The sequence below is a fragment of the Colobus angolensis genome, unplaced genomic scaffold (assembly GCF_000951035.1).
Source record: "Colobus angolensis palliatus isolate OR3802 unplaced genomic scaffold, Cang.pa_1.0 Scaffold167, whole genome shotgun sequence".
In the NCBI taxonomy this organism is placed as follows: Eukaryota; Metazoa; Chordata; class Mammalia; order Primates; family Cercopithecidae; genus Colobus; species Colobus angolensis.
The window spans coordinates 1,543,355-1,562,082 of record NW_012114788.1 but is presented as its reverse complement, the minus strand read 5'-3'; the positions used below and the strand labels follow the sequence as shown (position 1 = coordinate 1,562,082).

At 43.3% G+C, this 18,728-nt stretch overlaps 1 protein-coding gene across 1 annotated transcript in view; it reads right to left on the bottom strand.

Annotated features, from left to right (window-relative positions):
* The window catches only part of PSMD11 (proteasome (prosome, macropain) 26S subunit, non-ATPase, 11), a 52,020-nt gene extending 35,452 nt beyond the window's left edge, over window positions 1-16,568 (bottom strand). Inside the window, exons 1-3 of the mRNA XM_011937654.1 lie at window positions 16,343-16,568; window positions 13,883-13,984; window positions 5,687-5,811 (exon numbers count right to left, since the gene is read on the bottom strand). Of these exons, the coding sequence (XP_011793044.1) occupies window positions 5,687-5,811; window positions 13,883-13,984; window positions 16,343-16,433 (318 nt within the window). The 5' untranslated portion in view covers window positions 16,434-16,568. The remainder of the gene's footprint in view (window positions 1-5,686; window positions 5,812-13,882; window positions 13,985-16,342) is intronic.
* Between the last annotated feature and the right edge of the window lie 2,160 nt (window positions 16,569-18,728).

The window sequence follows — 18,728 nt, the reverse complement described above, 5'->3', positions numbered from 1 at the left end:
ACCATGCCCGGCTAATTTTTTGTATTTTTAGTAGAGACGAGGTTTCACCGGGTTAGCCAGGATGGTCTCGATCTCCTGACCTCGCAATCCGCCCGCCTCAGCCTCCCAAAGTACTGGGACCACAGGCGTGAGCCACTGCGCCCAGCCAGATACATCTGTCTTACAGTTAGTCCTCAGATAGAAAAAAAGCAAGGGAAATCTCCTCCCTCATACTCTCAGTACCAAACTCCTTAACACAAAACTCTAGCTGTCTTAACAGTTTTCTAAAATGTCTTCTTTTACCAGGCACGGTGACTCACATCTGTAATCCAGGCACTTTGGGAGGCTGAGGCAAGCAGATCACTTAAGACCAGAAGTTTGAAACCAGCCTGGGCAACACAGCAAGACCCTATCTCTACAAAAAATTGTTTTAATTAGCCAGATGTAGGGGTGTACATCTGTAGTCCCAGCAACTTGGGAGGCTGAGGCAGGAGGATTCCTTGAGCCCAGATGTTCAAGGTTACAGTGAACTACGATCACACCCCTGCACCCCAACATGGGCCACAGACCAAGACCCTCATTTCAAATAAATAAAATAAATAAAACCCCATTTTGGCTCAGGCCTCAATACTACCATGATAGCCATCTGCCTATGACTTGCTTGTCTATTCTTTCCCAACACCCAATCAAAAAATTTTAAAAAAGAACTAAGAATAAAGCCAGGTGTGGTGGCTCACACCTGTAATCCCAGCACTTTGGGAGGCCGAGACAGGCAAATCACCTGAGATCAGGAGTTCAAGATCACTCTGGTCAACATGGCAAAAGCCCATCTCTACTAAAAATATAAAAATTAGCTGGGTGTGGTGGCATGCACCTGTAATCCCAGCTACTCAGGAGGCTAAGGCAGGAGAATCACTTGAACCAGGGAGGCAGAAGTTGTAGTGAGCCAAGATCACACCACTGCACTCCAGCCTGGGAGACAGAGCGAGACTTTATCTCAAAAAGAAAAAAGAACTAAGAATAAAAATTATATCCTATTTCCCCAAGTCAGAGACCTTGAGTTACCTAAACGAATGTAGTAACAACACCCAATGCTTACATCTCAATTCAATAAACTCAGACCTTAATTCAACAAAGTATTTCCTGGCTGGGCATGATGTCTCACATCTGTAATCCCAGCACTTTGGGAAGCCGAGTCCAGAGGATCACTTGAGCCCAGGAGTTTGAGACTAGCCTAAGCATCATAGCAAAAATCCCATCTCTGCTAAAAATACAAAAAAAAAATTAGCCAGACGTCGTGATGTGTACCTGTAGTCCCAGCTATTTGGGAGGCTGAGGTGGGAGAATCACCTGAGCCCAGGAAGTTGAGGCTGCAGTGAGCTGTGAGCACACCACTGCACATCTACCATAGGGAAGGCACAGGCACAGTCCATACATTCCTTTAACAAAAAGGTATGCAGCTTCTTCAAGCCAAAGTACTCTAAGTGCCAGGAATACAACACTTAGAGTATATAAGTATACTCTAAGACAGAGTCTCACTCTTCTCACTCTTGCCCAGGCTGGAGTGCAGTGGCACGATCTCGGCTCACTGGAACCTCTACCTCCCGGGTTCAAGCGATTCTTGTGCCTCACCCACCTGAGTAGCAGGGATTACAGGCATGCACCACCACATCTGGCTAATTTTTGTAAAAAATAAATATTTTTTAAAAGGAAAAAAAGATAGGTTGATCAAGGAAAGTCTCTGAGGAAGATGTAAGATGTAAGCAAAGACTTGAAACAATATAAAGAAAAAAACCCTGTTAAGATCAAGCTGACAGCAATCCATATGTATATAAATGTCCCAACCCCAGTTTGAAGCATAAGGCAATAAGGCCAGTAATTACAGCTGTAAAGAAAGTAAAAGGAGACTAGTATAGTGGATGTGGTCAGAGGTAGCCATGGTTAAGGAATTTGAACTGTACTGGGAATGAGGAAGGCTCTGTGGTACTGCAAGGCATGTAGTACTTCACCTAAGTGAGATTATATTACAGTAAAGGAGATAAGGCAAGTGTAAAGCAATTGTCATACAAGGAAGAATAATCAGAAATAGAGCATGTACAAAATATAATGTGAGTCACTGAAAAAGTTAAAACCACATCAAACTCAGGAAGGAAAGAGTTGAGAGGAGGTGGAACTTGAGATAAGGCTATGGAAGAGAAAGGTGCAGCATGAGGGTCATACAGGCTTGTTCAGCAAACAGCCAGGCATCCAACATGGCTGACATGTTTGATATGCTTAGTAGAGTCCTGGGAGATTAGACTACTGCAGTAGGTTGCAGTAGGTTGTATTATAGAAAACCATTAATTATCTAATTCTGCAGGCAATGGAAAGCCACTGAAGGTTTGAGTTGTGGGAGAAGAGGGAGAGGAATAAAATTATCAGAGGGTTATTTGGTAAGGTATCTCTGACAATGACTGAATGAGGTTTTTGCAGTAGTCCAAATAAAAAATAATTAAGAACCAAACTAGACAGTAGTTGTAAAGAGAGAACACGGTTGGGCACAGTGGCTCACACCTATAATCCCAGTACTTTGGGAGGCCGAGGCCAGCAGATTACAAGGTCAGGAGTTCCAGACCAGCCTGGCCAACATGGTGAAACTCCATCTCTACTAAAAATACAAAAATTAGCCAGGTGTGGTGGTGGGCACCTGTAATCCCAGCTACTTGGGAGGCTGAGGCAGGAGAATTGCTTAAACCCAGGAGGCAGAGGCTGCAGTGAGCCGAGATCGCAACACTGCACTCCAGCCTGGGTGACAGAGCAAGACTCTATCTTGGGGAAAAAAAAAAGAGAACAAATACAAAAGAGGTGGAGAAACTGAAGAAAGCTGAATTGACAAAATTAAACAAATGGTTGGATGTTGAGGTTGCCCATATTGAGTCTGAGGTGCAGGTGAGACAATCTGGATAATCCACAATTTGCTCCAAAACAAGCAAATAACCGATAATCCACAAAAATTACCAAAAGAAGTCCTGCTTAGTGGAATAAGACTCTGGTTCTCGATAAAAGCAAAGCTGCTAACCATCAAAAATATCAGCCTTAGCCAGGCATAGTGCTGCACGCCTGTAATCCCAGGACTTGAGAGGGCAAGGCAGGCAGATCATTTGAGTCTAGGAGTTCAAGATCAGCCTGGGCAACATGGCAAACCCCTCGCTCTATAAAAATACAAAAATTAGCCGAGCATGGTGGTGCATGCCTGTAGTTCCAGCTACTCATGAGACTGAGGCAAGAGGATCACTTGACTCCATAAGGTTGAGGCTGCAGTGAGCCAAGACTGTGCCACTGCACTTCAGCCTGGGCAACAGAGCAAGGCTGTCTCAAAAAATGAAAACAAAAACAGCCTTTACTAAAAACTAAAACGACACTGATGATAAAATGATACAATGCCTAAAAGTGTTTCCTTTCACCCTAAGGAAAGGAAGAAAAGTCTTTAATGTATATAAATGTAATCTGCAATGAACAATGACAACATACAACCACAGTTAAGAGAGAGCCTAACCAGTCAGGGAGACACATGACAAAGTCCAGGAAATCCTACTAGTGAACTATAGCAGAGCACTAAAACATGACTTGAATGGATTTCCACAAAGGAATAGGAGAAATGATCATTAAACAAATGCAGGTCCGGTGCAGTGGCTCACGCCTGTAATCCCAGCACTTTGGGAGGCCAAGGTGGGTAGATCACCTGAGATCAGGAGTTCAAGATCAGCCTGACCAACATGGTGAAACCCCGTCTCTACTAAATATACAAAATTAGCCGGGCATAGTGATGCATGCTTCTAGTCCCAGCTACTCAGGAGGCTGAGGCAGGAGAATCCCTTGAACCCAGGAGGCGGAGGCTGTGGTGAGCCAAGATCGTGCCATTGCACTCCAGCCTGGGTAATAAGGGTGAAACTCCATCGCCAAAAAAAAAAAAAAAAAAAATGTTGTTCTACCCACTGAGCTCTAGGTTATGGGGAGGGATAATTTCAGAAACTTCAGTGGGCAAAAAGGAGCAGCTTCCATAATTAACTTTTCTGCCCAAAACCTTCCAAGCAACATTTATCAGTCAGTTTCAAATTAACATTTACTGATCAATCTATTTTAAGGTACTCTATTTCAAACAAAGGATGGTACCACTTTCATGAGTTTTTTAAGGTATAATTTTTTTAAAAAGTTAGTTAAGGGCCGGGCACGGTGGCTCAAGCCTGTAATCCCAGCACTTTGGGAGGCCAAGACAGGCGGATCACGAGTTCAGGAGATCGAGACCATCCTGGCTAACATGGTAAAACCTCGTCTCTACTAAAAAAATTACAAAAAACTAGCCGGGCGAGGCGGCAGGCACCTGTAGTCCCAGCTACTCAGGAGGCTGAGGCAGGAGAATGGTGTAAACCTGGGAGGCGGAGCTTGCAGTGAGCTGAGATCCAGCCACTACACTCCAGCCTGGGCGACAGAGCGAGACTCTTTCTCAAAAAAAAAAAAAAAAAGTTAGTTAAGACTAATACCCCAAATAACTTTTAATATATTCCTTAAAATAACTGACACTTTAATTCAAAATAGCCATCTATTTTTTATATACTATCATTAAACAGTTTTGTCAGAGACATAAATTTCAAGACTGCTCTACAAACGAATTTTCTACAAATAAAGTTAGTATATAGTGTTTAAATCAGCATTCAAAGAATCATTAAAGCCACATTTTACAAAAGGTATGATTCCAAAGTGGGATCCATGTGTCCTAGGTTTCTGAAATTCCCATTTATTCAATATGCTACTATGGCCTTTCATACCTTTCATGCCCACAGAGGCCACAGCAAACAATCAGACATATAACCAACTAGCAATTCTGCCCTTAATTATCTGACATTTTGTATTTGTTCATTGCCTGCCTTCCCATTAAAAAATAATCCTCATGACAACAGTGACTGTGTTTTTACAACTGTATCCCCAATACCTAAAACAGTGCCTAACACGTAGCAGGCACTCAATGAGTACTGATCAATATATCCATAAGAAAAACAACAACTATACTCTTCCTACAAACAGATTCAAGCAATGACAATATACCCTGCTTGAATCTGCCACTTTTTACGAATGATGTTTAACTTTGGTATGTGTCTCTTCCTGAATTGCAGAAAATACAGTTATCTTTGAGAAGGTTGGAAAAGATTCAGTGATTACAGACAGGCACTCTTTAATACAGCTCAGGGTCTAGTCTGAACTTGTGGGACACATACAGGAACACCAGAGTCACTTCTGCACAATGAGACACAAACGGATGGATGCTTACCCTCAATAAAGGCATATACGCAGTACAAAACATGCTAAGAAGGAATACCACAAGACTTAATTAGTGCTCAGAAGGAGCTTTGTGACACGAGATGAAAGGTACCACAGACACAGAAAACATTACAAAGGTGTGGCAATACAATACCTCAAAGACAAGAATCAGTTTGTGACCCTGATGTAATGAGGATTCCAGGGACCACTGACAATCTCCACTTACAAAGCAAAGCATGGAACAGACCCAAAGTATCAAATGCCCTGTAACAAAGAGAAACTGACATGATAAGTCCTGCGCTGTCCTCCCAGCTTTCCCTTCCACATTAGTACTAAAGTGTAGGCAGGCATTTCTTTCATGGAAACAAACTTTTCTCCATATTGTCTACTTTCTGTCATTAATATCACTTACCTCCTGCCCTGTAGCTGCTTCCATATCAAGAAACAGATCAAGAAGAGATCGGACCAGGCGAGCTGCTTTAGCCTTGCTGATGGAATTCAAGAAGGGTCGTACATACTTCAGGAGTCCTCCAAGCTCTGTATGAAAGGCAATTCAAAAAGAGAAGTAAACCTCGACATTTGAGACAAAATATCCACTTAAGAAACTGACCGAATGTCATAAAAATCCAGTACTTACATCACTGGAATCAGTCTAAATGAAACTTACTAGGAGTTTAAAGCATTCCTAGCAAATAGCGGAGTAGCAAAAATACGTTAACATCATATACCAAATTTGCATTCTGTTACCTACTCAGCCACTGGATTACTATGAAGTTCCAAGAAAAGCTCATGTCTCTGCTTCATTTATCCATCTTAATGAAAGATAAACAGCCAAGTATTTATAATCTCAAAAAGCGGTTTTCTAGAACATGAAATATGCTCTGTCCCTGCCACCTTCACAAAATTACTTCCTCACAACCAACAAATATGATCAGGTTATACAAGTAATTTTTTTCTAATTTCCAAGTCTGCTTCAGCTGTTCCCCTTAAACAGACAGAGATTTTTCCACTCCAGATTCCTTTTTCATGTCTTTCCGCAGTGCTCCGCAGTTTAGCCTTTCTGCAATATCACTTCCCTGGCACTCTTCTGAATAAACTTTTCACATAGAAGAGTGTTTTGCCCTTAAAGTGCTACTGTATCTCTTTTAAATTCCTCATTAATCTTCAAAACCTAAGTCTTAAACTATGACCAAAAAAGGGATCCATCATAGAGCTTTTCCCCCACTTTACAGAAGAGGGTAGTATATGAACTCTAAAGAAACATCTTTTGAAACAATAAACTAGAGATATGCTTGTTAAATAGTAAAAATGAGAGAATGTTTCAACTAAACAGCTAATGAGGTATTTTTGGAATGTAGGTTAAAATTACTTTAGTGCCACTGCCTCTTTAATATTCTCCAATTGCAGACTCATCCTCCTGAGAACTCTAATTGAGGGCAAGCAAACCTCACCCTCCAGAGAATGCTAATTCAAGGCCCTGAAATCCTCATCTGCCTGAATAGTCAGAGAATGCATGGGACTGTGTCAGGCACTTAAGAACTTGATATAGAGTAGAAAAGTTCATCTTTTCCCTTCACTCCCCAGTAATGACCTTTGATTCCCAATGTTTAAAACTTTTTGTCATTCTGCCACCTCATTCACCTCTGCAAAAGACTACAGCATATACTCCTGCTTTCAAGAGGCACTAATGCCATAATCCCATCTGAAATGTCTTGCCATCTTCTTAGCCTATATAAATCTTATATATCCTTTTAGGTCCATCTGAGGTCCTATTGAGTTTTCCATGTAACTCCAGTCTACAGTGATTCTCCCCCTCAAATTCCTTTTGCATTTATTTCAATTATATTATGTAATGATAGCTTTTGTAAAGTAGTCTGGAGCAATGTCCCTTCTCCCATAGAATTTCCTCCTGTGCCTGAACAATTCTGAATGATTTCTAGTCACAGAAATGTTCACAAAGCAGCCTAGTCTAATGCTGGCCAAAACAAATTATTCCTTTTTGAAACACAAAACAGAAATCTATACCTTCTTTCACATGGCTTTAAATACTTAAAGGTAATTATCATTTACATTTCCCTAATTTTCCCTTTATCCAAGCTTAACATCTTTGGCTATTTCAACTGTTCCTCCAAAGTCCTTGTTTCTAGATAACTTAATTGCTCTCCTCTGAACAAACTCTACTTTCTAAAGGTACTACCTGTGGTATTTTGTGGTACCCAGAAATGAAAACAATTGCTCCAGGTAGGGTCTGATAGTAGACCAGGAGGCTTAATTCTCTTGATCCGGCCATGATATGTAACATAAGAGAGCATGTTTTGCTTTTTCTAACACCTCTCTTTGTTCTGACTGAGTCCATTAAGGTCCTTTTTAATAGACTACTGTCAAAACAGGTAATTCCCCCAACTTCCTCTGTTTTGAATAATACTTTAAGTATCTAACTTAATCCTTATCACAACTGAATTTAATCTTCCTGGCTTTGGCAATAACTGTGAATTTTAATTCTGTCTTCTAACTGTACTGAGTCATCTACAAAAATAAGCAAGCCTTCTGAAATGGCTTTAACCATGATTCCAGATGCTGACCAGAAAAACAAGGACAGATCTTCATGACACAATGCCTGAAGACTTCCCTTCAGGTTGACAAATGATCCATTTATTAACATGTTTTGGATACAGTTATTCAGCCCATTGTAAATTCATAACCTGTACCTTTGATATTAATATTATGGCAAATGTTCAACTATCCTGCTTACATCAGATATGTAGTCTATATCATTCCTCTAATCCAGAGGCTGGCAAACTTTTTCTGTGAAGGACCAGACAGTAAATTTTTTTGGCTTTGCAGGTTATATGGTCTTAGTAGCAGGTCCTGAACTCAGTCAGTCACACACAATGGGGAAACAAATGGGCACGGCTTTGTTCCAATAAAACTTTATTTACAAAAACAGGTGGCACACAGACCCCTGAAAATCTATAGGTCTGATAAAGCTAACCAAAAAGAGAACTAGGCTGGGTGCGGTGGCTCACACCTATCATCCTAGCACTTTGGAAGGCCAAGGTGGGCAGACTGCTTGAGCTCAGGAGTTCAAGACCAGCCTGGGCAACATAGCAAAACCCCCACTCTACAAAAAATTAGCCAGGCATGGTGGTGTGGGTCTATAGTCCCAGTTACTTGGGGGACTAAGGCAAGAGCATTGCTTGAGCCCAGGTGGAGGCTGCAGTGAGCCAAGATTGTGCCACTGCACTCCAGCTTGGGTGACAAAGTGAGACTCTGTCTCAAAAAAACAAAACAAAACAAAACAAATAGAGAGAACTAAGGTGAATTTGGAATAATCTGTTCACAATAAATCCACTGTTTTTAAGAAATTACTGGCCGGGCGCGGTGGCTCAAGCCTGTAATCCCAGCACTTTGGGAGGCCGAGACGGGCGGATCACGAGGTCAGGAGATCGAGACCATCCTGGCGAACACGGTGAAACCCCGTCTCTACTAAAAAATACAAAAAGCTAGCCGGGCGAGGTGGCTGGCGCCTGTAGTCCCAGCTACTCGGGAGGCTGAGGCAGGAGAATGGCGTAAACCCGGAGGTGGAGCTTGCAGTGAGCTGAGATCCAGCCACTGCACTCCAGCCTGGGCGACAGAGCGAGACTCCGTCTCAAAAAAAAAAAAAAAAAAGAAATTACTACCTCCTTATCAAATAATCTGTCCCAGAACTCTACCACTAATGACCATGTATAGTGTCTATTCTTTATTTTTAATTTATTTCAATGTACAGCACACAGTGAATACATCTATTCTTTGCATTACCCTCTTGAAAGGCAGGATAATATTTGCCTCAGTTTCCTTATACCTCTCCATGATTTGTCTCAGAATAATAAATGGCTCTATAGTTATATCTGCTAGAATTATTTTTTTGATAATAAAAGAAACTGTTAGAGCCTAGAGACATGAACTTATTTACAGAGACTATCTGCTCTGTCTTCTCTCACCTATTTCTTTCAGTTTGAAAATCATTTTCCTTCCTAGAAAAGGCAGAAGCGAAACATGAGCTAAGCAGTCTGCCTTTCTAACACCTGCTAGCATTACAATATTTTCTCTAAGCACTGAGTGTTATTCTTCTTACCCCGAGAGAGAAGTAAATGATCTCTTAGCTGTCCTCCTGCATTTTTCCTTTTTTTTTTTTTTTTGAGAATGAGTCTCACTCAGTCACCCAGGCTGTAGTACAATGGTACAATTGTGGCTCACTGCAGCCTTGACTTCCCAGGCTCTAGTGATCCTCCTGCCTGTTTCCCAAGGACCTGGGACACAGGACTGCACCACCACACCCAGTCAATTTTTTAATTTTTTTGTAGATATGGGGTCTCCTTATGTTATCCATGCTGCTTTTTTTAAAAGAAATTTTAACAGAGATAGTATTTTCACTATGCAGTCCAAACTGGTCTCTAACTCCTGGCCTCAAGCAATCCTCCCACCTTAGCTTCCCAAAGTCCTGGGATTACAGGTGTGAGCTACTGTGCCCAGCTGCCATTTTTCAGACTCAGTTCATCATCTGTTTTAGTCTACTACTGTTTTATATTCATTCTTGTTTGTATTTCCTGTTTCTTTCCATTTTCATACATACTAATTTTTTTTTTAAGTCCCATAAAATCATACTGACTTCCTCCTATTCTTACTGGGATTATTTGTAATTATGTGACCAGAATTTCCTTGTCAGTGGCTCACACCTGGAATCCCAGCACTCTGGGAGGCCGAGGCGGGTGGATCAACTGAGGTCAGCAGTTCAAGACCAGCCTGGCCGACATGGTGAAACTTCTTCTCTACTAAAAGGAAAAAAAAAAAAATTAGCCAAGCATGGTGGCTCACGCCTCTAGTCCCAGTTTCTTGGGGAAGCTGAGGCACAAGAATCACTTGAACCCAGGAGGCAGAAGTTGCAGTGAACTAAGATCACATCACTGTACTCCAGCCTGGGCAACAGAGTGAGACTCGGTCTCAAAAAAAAAAAAGGCCGGGCATGGTGGCTCATGCCTATAATCACAACACTTTGGAAGACCGAGGTGGGTGGATCACTTAGGTCAGGAGCCCGAGACCAGCCTGGCCAACATCATGAAACCCCACCTCTTCTAAAAATACAAAAATTAACTGGGCGTGGTGGTGGGCACCTGTAGTTCCAGCTACTTGGGAGGCTGAGGCAGGAGAATCACTTGAACCCAGGAGGCTGAGCCAAGATCGCGCCACTGCACTCCACACCAGCCTGGGCAACAAAGCAAGACTCTATCTCAAAAAAAAAAAAACCCCTCACAGAACTCAACAGATTCCTTTGAAAAGTTTTAGGCTATGAAATCATGAGCCTAGGCATCATGTCTGATGATGCTCAACACTATTAACACTACTTACAATCACAATTACACATCAGACATTGTTTTTTTCGGTAATCCCCAAGTGATTGTTGTTGGCCAGGGATCCTATCTTAAATTTTTGAGTAGAATACTTAACACAATGCTATGCATTTATTAAATGCATAAAAAACAAAACTGGACATTAATGGAACAGACATATTTTCTGTTCTCAGGGAGCAAACAATACAGATCTATCCATCAATAATAGCAAAGACAGCTAAATATATGTAGGCCTCAACACTTCCTTAGAGTTCCCATTGTGTATACCTATACTCATCAAACTTTCTTAGAAAACAGTAAGTAACATGGAAATGTTTTTGAAAGTTCTTATAATTCATCTATTAAATTTCAACAGGTTTAGCAGTACACTTCTAACTTCTCAGGTCACAAGGCAGGGCAAGAAATAAGGGGAGAATACATATAAAATAGGAATTTCAAGCAAAACAGTAAATTTTTGGATGAAAATTACTGAAGTATTGACTATATACCACACACTGTTCTTAATTCATGCCACTGGAGGAAAGTAGAAATTTGGATATTTCAACAACAAAAAAATCTTTTTCTGAGGCAAGGTCTTGCTCTGTCACCCAGGCTGAAGCATAGCAGTGTGACCACAGCTCACTACAGCCTCAACCTCCTCGGCTCAAGCAATCCTCCCACCTCAGCCTCCAGAGTAGCTGGTACTACAGGCACATAACACCACACTCAGCTAATTTTTCTATTTTTTGCAGAGACGGGGTCTCACTATGTTGCCAGAGCTGGTCTCAAATTCCTGGACTCAAGGGATCCTCCTGCCTCAGCCTGCCAAAGTGCTGGGATTACAGATATGAGCCACCACGCCTGGCTAACAACAAAAAAAATTTTCACATCACTTCTGTTGGCTTTATAATTCAGAAAAATTACCTTATTATATTTTGCATGGAGTGATTATCAAAACTGTTCTGGAACCCCCCAAGCTCAAATTAACTGACAGACAACTGGAATCCATATGTATGTTAAATAGGAGGGAAGTCAGCCTAAGATGAAAAGACACCACCCACCAATGATAATTCGTAAGTAGACAGTTACAGGAAAGCAATAATAACCATGATGTCATGTGGCTATAGGGGCTCTGAAGTAAGACTACATGAGTTCAAATCCTAGGTCTACCAGTTATCAGTTGAATGAGCTTTGGTAAGTTATTTATTTAACTTTTCTGTGCTCAGTATCCTCCATGTGTAAAATGGATAACAGTATCTACTTCAAGTTGTTTCAAGGATTCAATTAAGTTAAACCATGTATGTGTTTAAAAGAGTAACCAGTTGGCCAGGCGCCGTGGCTTACACCTGTAATCCCATCATTTTGGGAGGCCAAGGCAGGTAGATCACCTGAGGTTAGGAGTTCGAGACCAGCCTGACCAACATGGTGAAACCTCACCTCTACTAAAAAAATATACAAAATTGGCCGGGCGCGGTGGCTCAAGCCTGTAATCACAGCACTTTGGGAGGCCGAGACGGGTGGATCACGAGGTCAGGAGATCGAGACCATCCTGGCTAACACGGTGAAACCCCGTCTCTACTAAAAATACAACAAATTAGCTGGGCGCGGTGGCGGGCGCCTATAGCCCCAGCTACTCAGGAGGCTGAGGCAGGAGAATAGCGTAAACCCGGGAGGCGGAGCTTGCAGTGAGCTGAGATCTGGCCACTGCACTCCAGCCTGGGTGACAGAGCGAGACTCCGTCTCAAAAAAAAAAAAACAAAAAAACACAAAAATTAGCCAGGCATAGTGGCGCATGCTGGCAAGCCCAGCTACTCGGGAGGCTGAGGTAGGAGAATCACTTGAACCTGGGAGGCAGAGGTTGCAGTGAGCCGAGATCGCACCATTTGCACTCCAGCCTGGGCAACAAGAGCAAAACTCTGTCTCAAAAAAAATAATAATTAAAAAAAAAAGAGTTCATAGCAATCAAAAACCATTACGTATGGTTCTTCTTATAGCTACTTAACGATGTTTTACGTAAGATATAAGGCCCATGTAAACACATCCTCACAATTTCATACATCTTTATTCAGCTCTGTAGACTGAGCCTAACAATTAATAAGTTAGTGATCTTTAATAGAAAAAAATCACTGGCTGGGCACAATGGCTCACGCCTGGAATCCCAGCACTTTGGGAGGCCAAGGTGGGTGGATCATGAGGTCGGGAGTTTGAGACCAGCCTGATGAACACGGTGAAACCCCGTCTCTATTAAAAATACAAAAATTAGCCAGGCGTAGTAGCGCACGCCTGTAATTCCAGCTATTCCAGAGGCTGAGGCAGGAGAATCGCTTGAACCCAGGAGGCGGAAGTTGCAGTGAGCCCAGATCACACTACTGCACTCCACCCTGGGTGACACAGCAAGACCCCGTTTCGAAAAAGAAAAAAGTCTTTAGTTCTCAAGTTCAAGAAGTTGAGCTAACTAACCCCCATTATTCTCTTAACAATATAATTTTAGGGTAAATAACTCATGAGATCACTTACCAGATCTTAATCCAATTTAATCAAATGAGCTCTAAATTCACTTTAAACTTAACAAAAACCACCCATTTGAAGTTAAACAGACTTCTCTCTAAATACTATTACTACTTTACTGGTAAAAGGTCCTTCCTGATCAAAAGGACTCCCTTCTCATTCCAAGGAGACACCCATCATCAGAATATTATGTCAAATCTAATCAGTCAATGGTTTAATTACAACTAGAATGTCTGAGCAATGATGTGCACAAAGTCCTAGGTACAAATGGAGAAGTCTTGGGAAGACTCCATCTAATGTCTTATTCTCATTCTTAATCAATCAGAAAAAAACGACAGTGAGTCATTTGGATACAAAATCCTTTGTCGTTTTTGAATCCAGCGCTTAAAGTTGTTATCTATCTTAAATACATCAGAGTTGCTCAGTGAAATTACCGAAGACTGTTGCTGCCTCTATGTAAGGGAATACAGTGAGAATTCAAAAACCAGAAACAAATCAGAAATCACTATATCCCAACAAAAATAAGATTGTCTCTCATTTGCAAAACTAAACTACCATGAAAGAACTGAGTTTAAAGGCCACTTAACTGCCTGGTAAAAAACTGAAACTCAACAAGTTGCCAAGAAAATAAAGTTGAATTCAGTTTGTGGATCAGTCCCATGATTCTTCACTCCAACAAAAGACGAGAATTTCACTCAGCATTTCAGGTATAATCCATGTGTAGCACTTACCTGCAGCTTGTCCAGTCTTTGCCAGGAGAGATCCCAGTTCCAGGATGCTCTGCTCTTTGACTTGCACTGCCTCCTCATCGTTTTCCTGAATGTCACGCTTCACTGGGAGAGGAAAATGCAAACCCTCTTAAAATTCTGACCAAAAAATGAAGACTGAGGGAAATTTCACCCTCATAAGATCCATTACAAACTCAAACATATTTACCAAAAGACAAATTCTAGAGTTAAAAAAAAAAAAAAAAAACCTCTAAGTCAGAAAAAAAAAAGATAATATATATGTAGAATATGCTCCATGTAAATCATAAAAAAAAGGATTCTTCTCTTTGATTTTAAATGTGCCTTTTCATTCTACCCACCAGAATTTTGCTTACCTACATACACTAAGTTTCTGTTGTGGTCACTTGGTTAAAGCAAAATTAAAACAAAACAAATCATTCATACTTATGGTGCCAAGATCTATGCCAGTCACTATGTTATGTGAAGATATTAAACATGCCTGTGCATTTATGCCAAAAACCAAAATCAATTGACCAAGTTATTGATGCCTGTAAGTCAAAAGCCTTTCAATAAACTTTCTGTCTGTGCAAAGCCTCAGCTGATGGGTGTGTTAGGGATAAGCAGCTCTATAAAGCCATTTAAGAGAAACAACCCTATCAAAGCCCCAGTGTGATCCTGCACAGTTACACTTAGGAGAGACTGCTGCTTTTTAATGCATTGAGGTCTGTTAAAATAACTTTGTGCTATCTGTTCTATTTTCAACAGCTAATAACTATTTTAACATGCAAGCATGGAATAGCCTCTCCAAGTTTGTAGTGATCATCACTAGTTACCACTACTCTTATAAAGAAAGCATCATGACTTGACAAAAACCAAGATTTTGATACTCCATGATGGAGTCCAGAAAAAGTAAGGCCGTCAACCATGATGACTCAAGCTTGTTCTAACAGTGAAGCTTTCAGGGAACTCTCCCCTAGAATAGTGGGCCAACAGGAAATACTCTAATTGTAATGTTTAACATAATTTCTACTTTATGAAAGACAAAATATTAGGCACTAGGCACAGACAATTAAAATTCATGCTCCTCACATTAGTTCAAAATAATAATGTGTACTCAGAATAAAATACCCATGTAACGGTGAATGAGATGACTCTGGTTCCGTAGAAGTAACTGACCTAAGTCAAGATCAGAACTTTTCAAATGAAACACCTTTTACCAATATCGTTCAAAGATACATCTTGACGCCCACCTCCTCTCCTTCTCTAGTATCCCCAATGATAAAGTATCAAGATCTTGTCATTGTCCTTTCTCCGTGCAGGTCTGGAATACCAAAATTCAACACACTAAGTCAAATGCCAACATCTTGCAAGTCCCACATACAGGTGCATTCTCATACTACTTGTTGAGCTAATTCAAATCTTCCCAAGCTACACTAAAAAGATCCCATTACATGTGCAGTGAAGAGCTGGTCCAAGCCCTAACTGAATCCTTTATGAGTGAACATTTAAGTCTTCCTCTGTTATAAATTTCGGTTCACACTTGAATCCCAACAGAAAGCTGCCGGAAGCGACTGGCTGGGGTTGTCATTTCAGTTTACCTGTTGTGTGCAGGTTAAGACCATCATATTACAATGCTAAGAAAATTTTAATTTTTCCGGCAACATGCAGCCTACCCGTTCCAAAGAATTCCCTGAACTCTGCGGCTGACAACTAACTCCCTTAACTCACTTCCAATCCCTACAGGGAGTCTGGAAAGATTAGTCACCTTCTCTAGCCGGGCGGTCCCGCTCCAACACCTCACTCTTACACCCTACACAGGGCAGATGAGCGTCTCGGCCACCTCCACAAACCAAATGCCAATCTGAGGTGTGTGTCACCCCTGAATTTCCCACATTCTGAAAGAGACCCTTCTCTTAGTGGAGCTTTCCTCCGTGGGGCTGGGGAGTAGCAGCTCCCAGCGTCCCGTGGAAGGAAACTCCCAGAGAAGAGCAAGCGCTCGCGCTCCCACTCGGAGCAGACTGTGCTGATTACAACGGCGGGAAATGCCTGTCCTGAGCTGGTTTCGCCAAGGCGTTTCAACTAGAGACTCTAGGACCAGTCCGTGACAAGCACGCCGGCCCGCACTGCTCCGGGTCCCAGACCAGCTCGTGCGGGCCACAGCCGGGGACACAGCTAAGGAGGGGTGGGGGCCCGGCTCGGCCCACTCTCCCACCCTACGCTGAGCCCCCCGTGAGTCAGCAGCCGGCGAGGGGACCTGGGGATTGCCTCAAGCCCTCCCACAAGAGTGAGACCCGGGGGGCTCTGGGGAGCTCCGAGCGGCCTGCGCCCCCGGCCCGGCCCCCCTCACACACACAGTGAGTCAGCAGCACCAGAGCCGGCTACCCCGGCCCCTCTCCGCTGCCGCCGACCGACATAAGCCGAGCTGGGCCGGCGGGGCCGGGGAGGCGGCGCGGCGACCTTTACCGATGGAGTGGAGGATGTCGATGGAGGCCTCCCGGTCGGTGCTGAGTAGAGACTGGGCTCTCTGGAACTCCACTACTGCCGCCGCCGCCATCTTACCGCTCTCGCACAGTCCCCGGCCGCGGCCGCCGACGCCGGAAACACACACCCGGAAAGCCCGCCCTCGCGTCCCTCCGCCTGTAGCTCCCGCGGCTCCGTTCCCAGAGCACTCCGGGAGTTGTAGTCTCTCGGAGGGCCTCGCCCGTGGGCTGCAAGCTCCCCAGCGCCGCCTCGCGGGCGGCCGGCGAGGAAAAGAGGTGGTGCCCTGCAGTGGGAGCTCAGGATCGGTTCCCGCCCACCCCAAAAGAGGCTTCTTGATTCCGGCCCCGCTCGGCGCCACTGAGAGGGATTCTTGAGTACCGGGCTAGGTCTTCAGTCAAAGCTGTTGGCTTTCTTTGCGGCTTCCACGATTTAACCATTCATTCAGGATTCAGGACTATAAGTGACCTTATAAAGTGCTCGCTATGTGGCAGACAAAGAATAGCACCATTCGAATGCGTTCCAGTATCTGACGCCTGTACGCCGCATACACGCTTTCCAGGCTTGACTCCCGCAGAACGCTAGCCGGCAGGAGGGCAAACCCGCCAGAACCGGAGAAAACTGGCCTTCTCACGCGCCCACTTAACCTTGGGACAGTGCTGGACGTGATGAAATGAAACATCACCTTTGCTCCATTCACGCCACAAACACCTCTTGGGAATCTACAGAAGCCTCACCCAGCTCCCCAGCTCAAAAAAAAAAAAACAAAAAAAGGAAGAAAGAAAAAAGAAAAAGAGAAATTGAATTATTCTTCCCAATATCTTCAGTCCCTTCAACTAAAGTCACAGATATCAGTGAAGACGTCGTGTGGACGGAAAAATGACATTCTATGAGACCACTTAGGGTTAAACTTAAGAAAGGTGCTAAAAGGGTACAAAGACAATTCGGTATAAGGAAGACCTTTCTCTAGGTGATGACGATCCAAAAATGGAATGTGCTGTCCCATAAAAGGACGCATAAAGGGGACTAACATTGCACATGCTCTTCTGTAAGTGGATTAGGCCCTTTATATGCCTCTATCTCCTTTTATTCTCCCAACGATGTTCTGTAAAGAAGATATTTACTCCCCTTTAGTATGTGAGGAAACAGGGGGTTTGAGTTATTTAGTGAAGCTCAAATCGTGATTGGGAGAGCTGAGAGCTGCCGGTTAAGGAATGCCTTCCTAATTCCTGGGTGTGTTCATGTGAAAAGTAGATGACATCTCATCAGGTTGTTGTAAATAGTATTCATGACTTTGATGGAGAGTTGGATTAAGTGGCTTCTAGCAGGACGCGGTGGCTCACACCTGTAATCCCAGCACTTTGGGAGGGCAAGGTGAGCAGATTGCTTGAGCCCAGGAGTTCAGGACCAGCCTGGGCAACATAGAGAAACCCCCGCCTCTACTAAAAATACAAAAATTAGCCAGGCGTGGTGGTGCACACCTGTAGTCTCAGCTACTCGGGAGGCTGAGGTGGGAGGCTTTAGAAGAAATCATAGGAGAGAATAGATTGCTGGCCTCACTACAAAGAGGGGGAACCATAAAACAGCAAACCCCAACATTTTTGGCACCAGGGACCAGTTTGGTGGAAGACAGTTTTTCCACAGATGTGAGGAGGGGGGATGGTTTCGGGATGAAACTGTTCCACCTCAGATCATTAGGCATTAGATTCTCATAAGAAGCAGGCAACCTAAATCCCTGGTATGCTCAGTTCACAATAGGGTTTGCCTCCTATGAGAATCTAATGTTGCAGCTGATCTGACAGGGGGCAAAGCTCAGGCGGTAATGCTGGCTCCACAGCCACTCACCCCTTGCTGGGTGGCCTGGTTCCTAACATGCCACCGACCAATAATGGTCCTTGGCCCAGGGTTGGGGACCCCCACTGTAAAAGACTAGGAGTGTCTGCCAGATCTTTCTCCCAAGCTAGTGAGTCTTGCTGACTGTGGAAACTTATGAGCCCATCCCTGTATGATCATCATGGTGAAAGTTTTGAGATGAACTAGACATGTCTCTTGAGGAATTTGGCATGTGTGCACATTCATGAAGATGGTTACCCACTTCTAGCCTGCAGAATTATGAATTAGGGAAGCTGGCTGGCACACTCTACAATAGGACCAGGAGAAAAGGCAACAATAGGGTAGCTTCCACTCCTGTGTTTGACATGGTAAGGTTCTTATGAGCCAAGAGGATGCTGAAAAGGTAGACCATCCAGGACCTTCTTAAAGGAACCTATTCACAGTGCAGTGGCGCAATCTTGGCTCACTGCAAGCTCCGCCTCCCGGGTTCACGCCATTCTCCTGCCTCAGCCTCCTGAGTAGCTGGGACTACAGACGC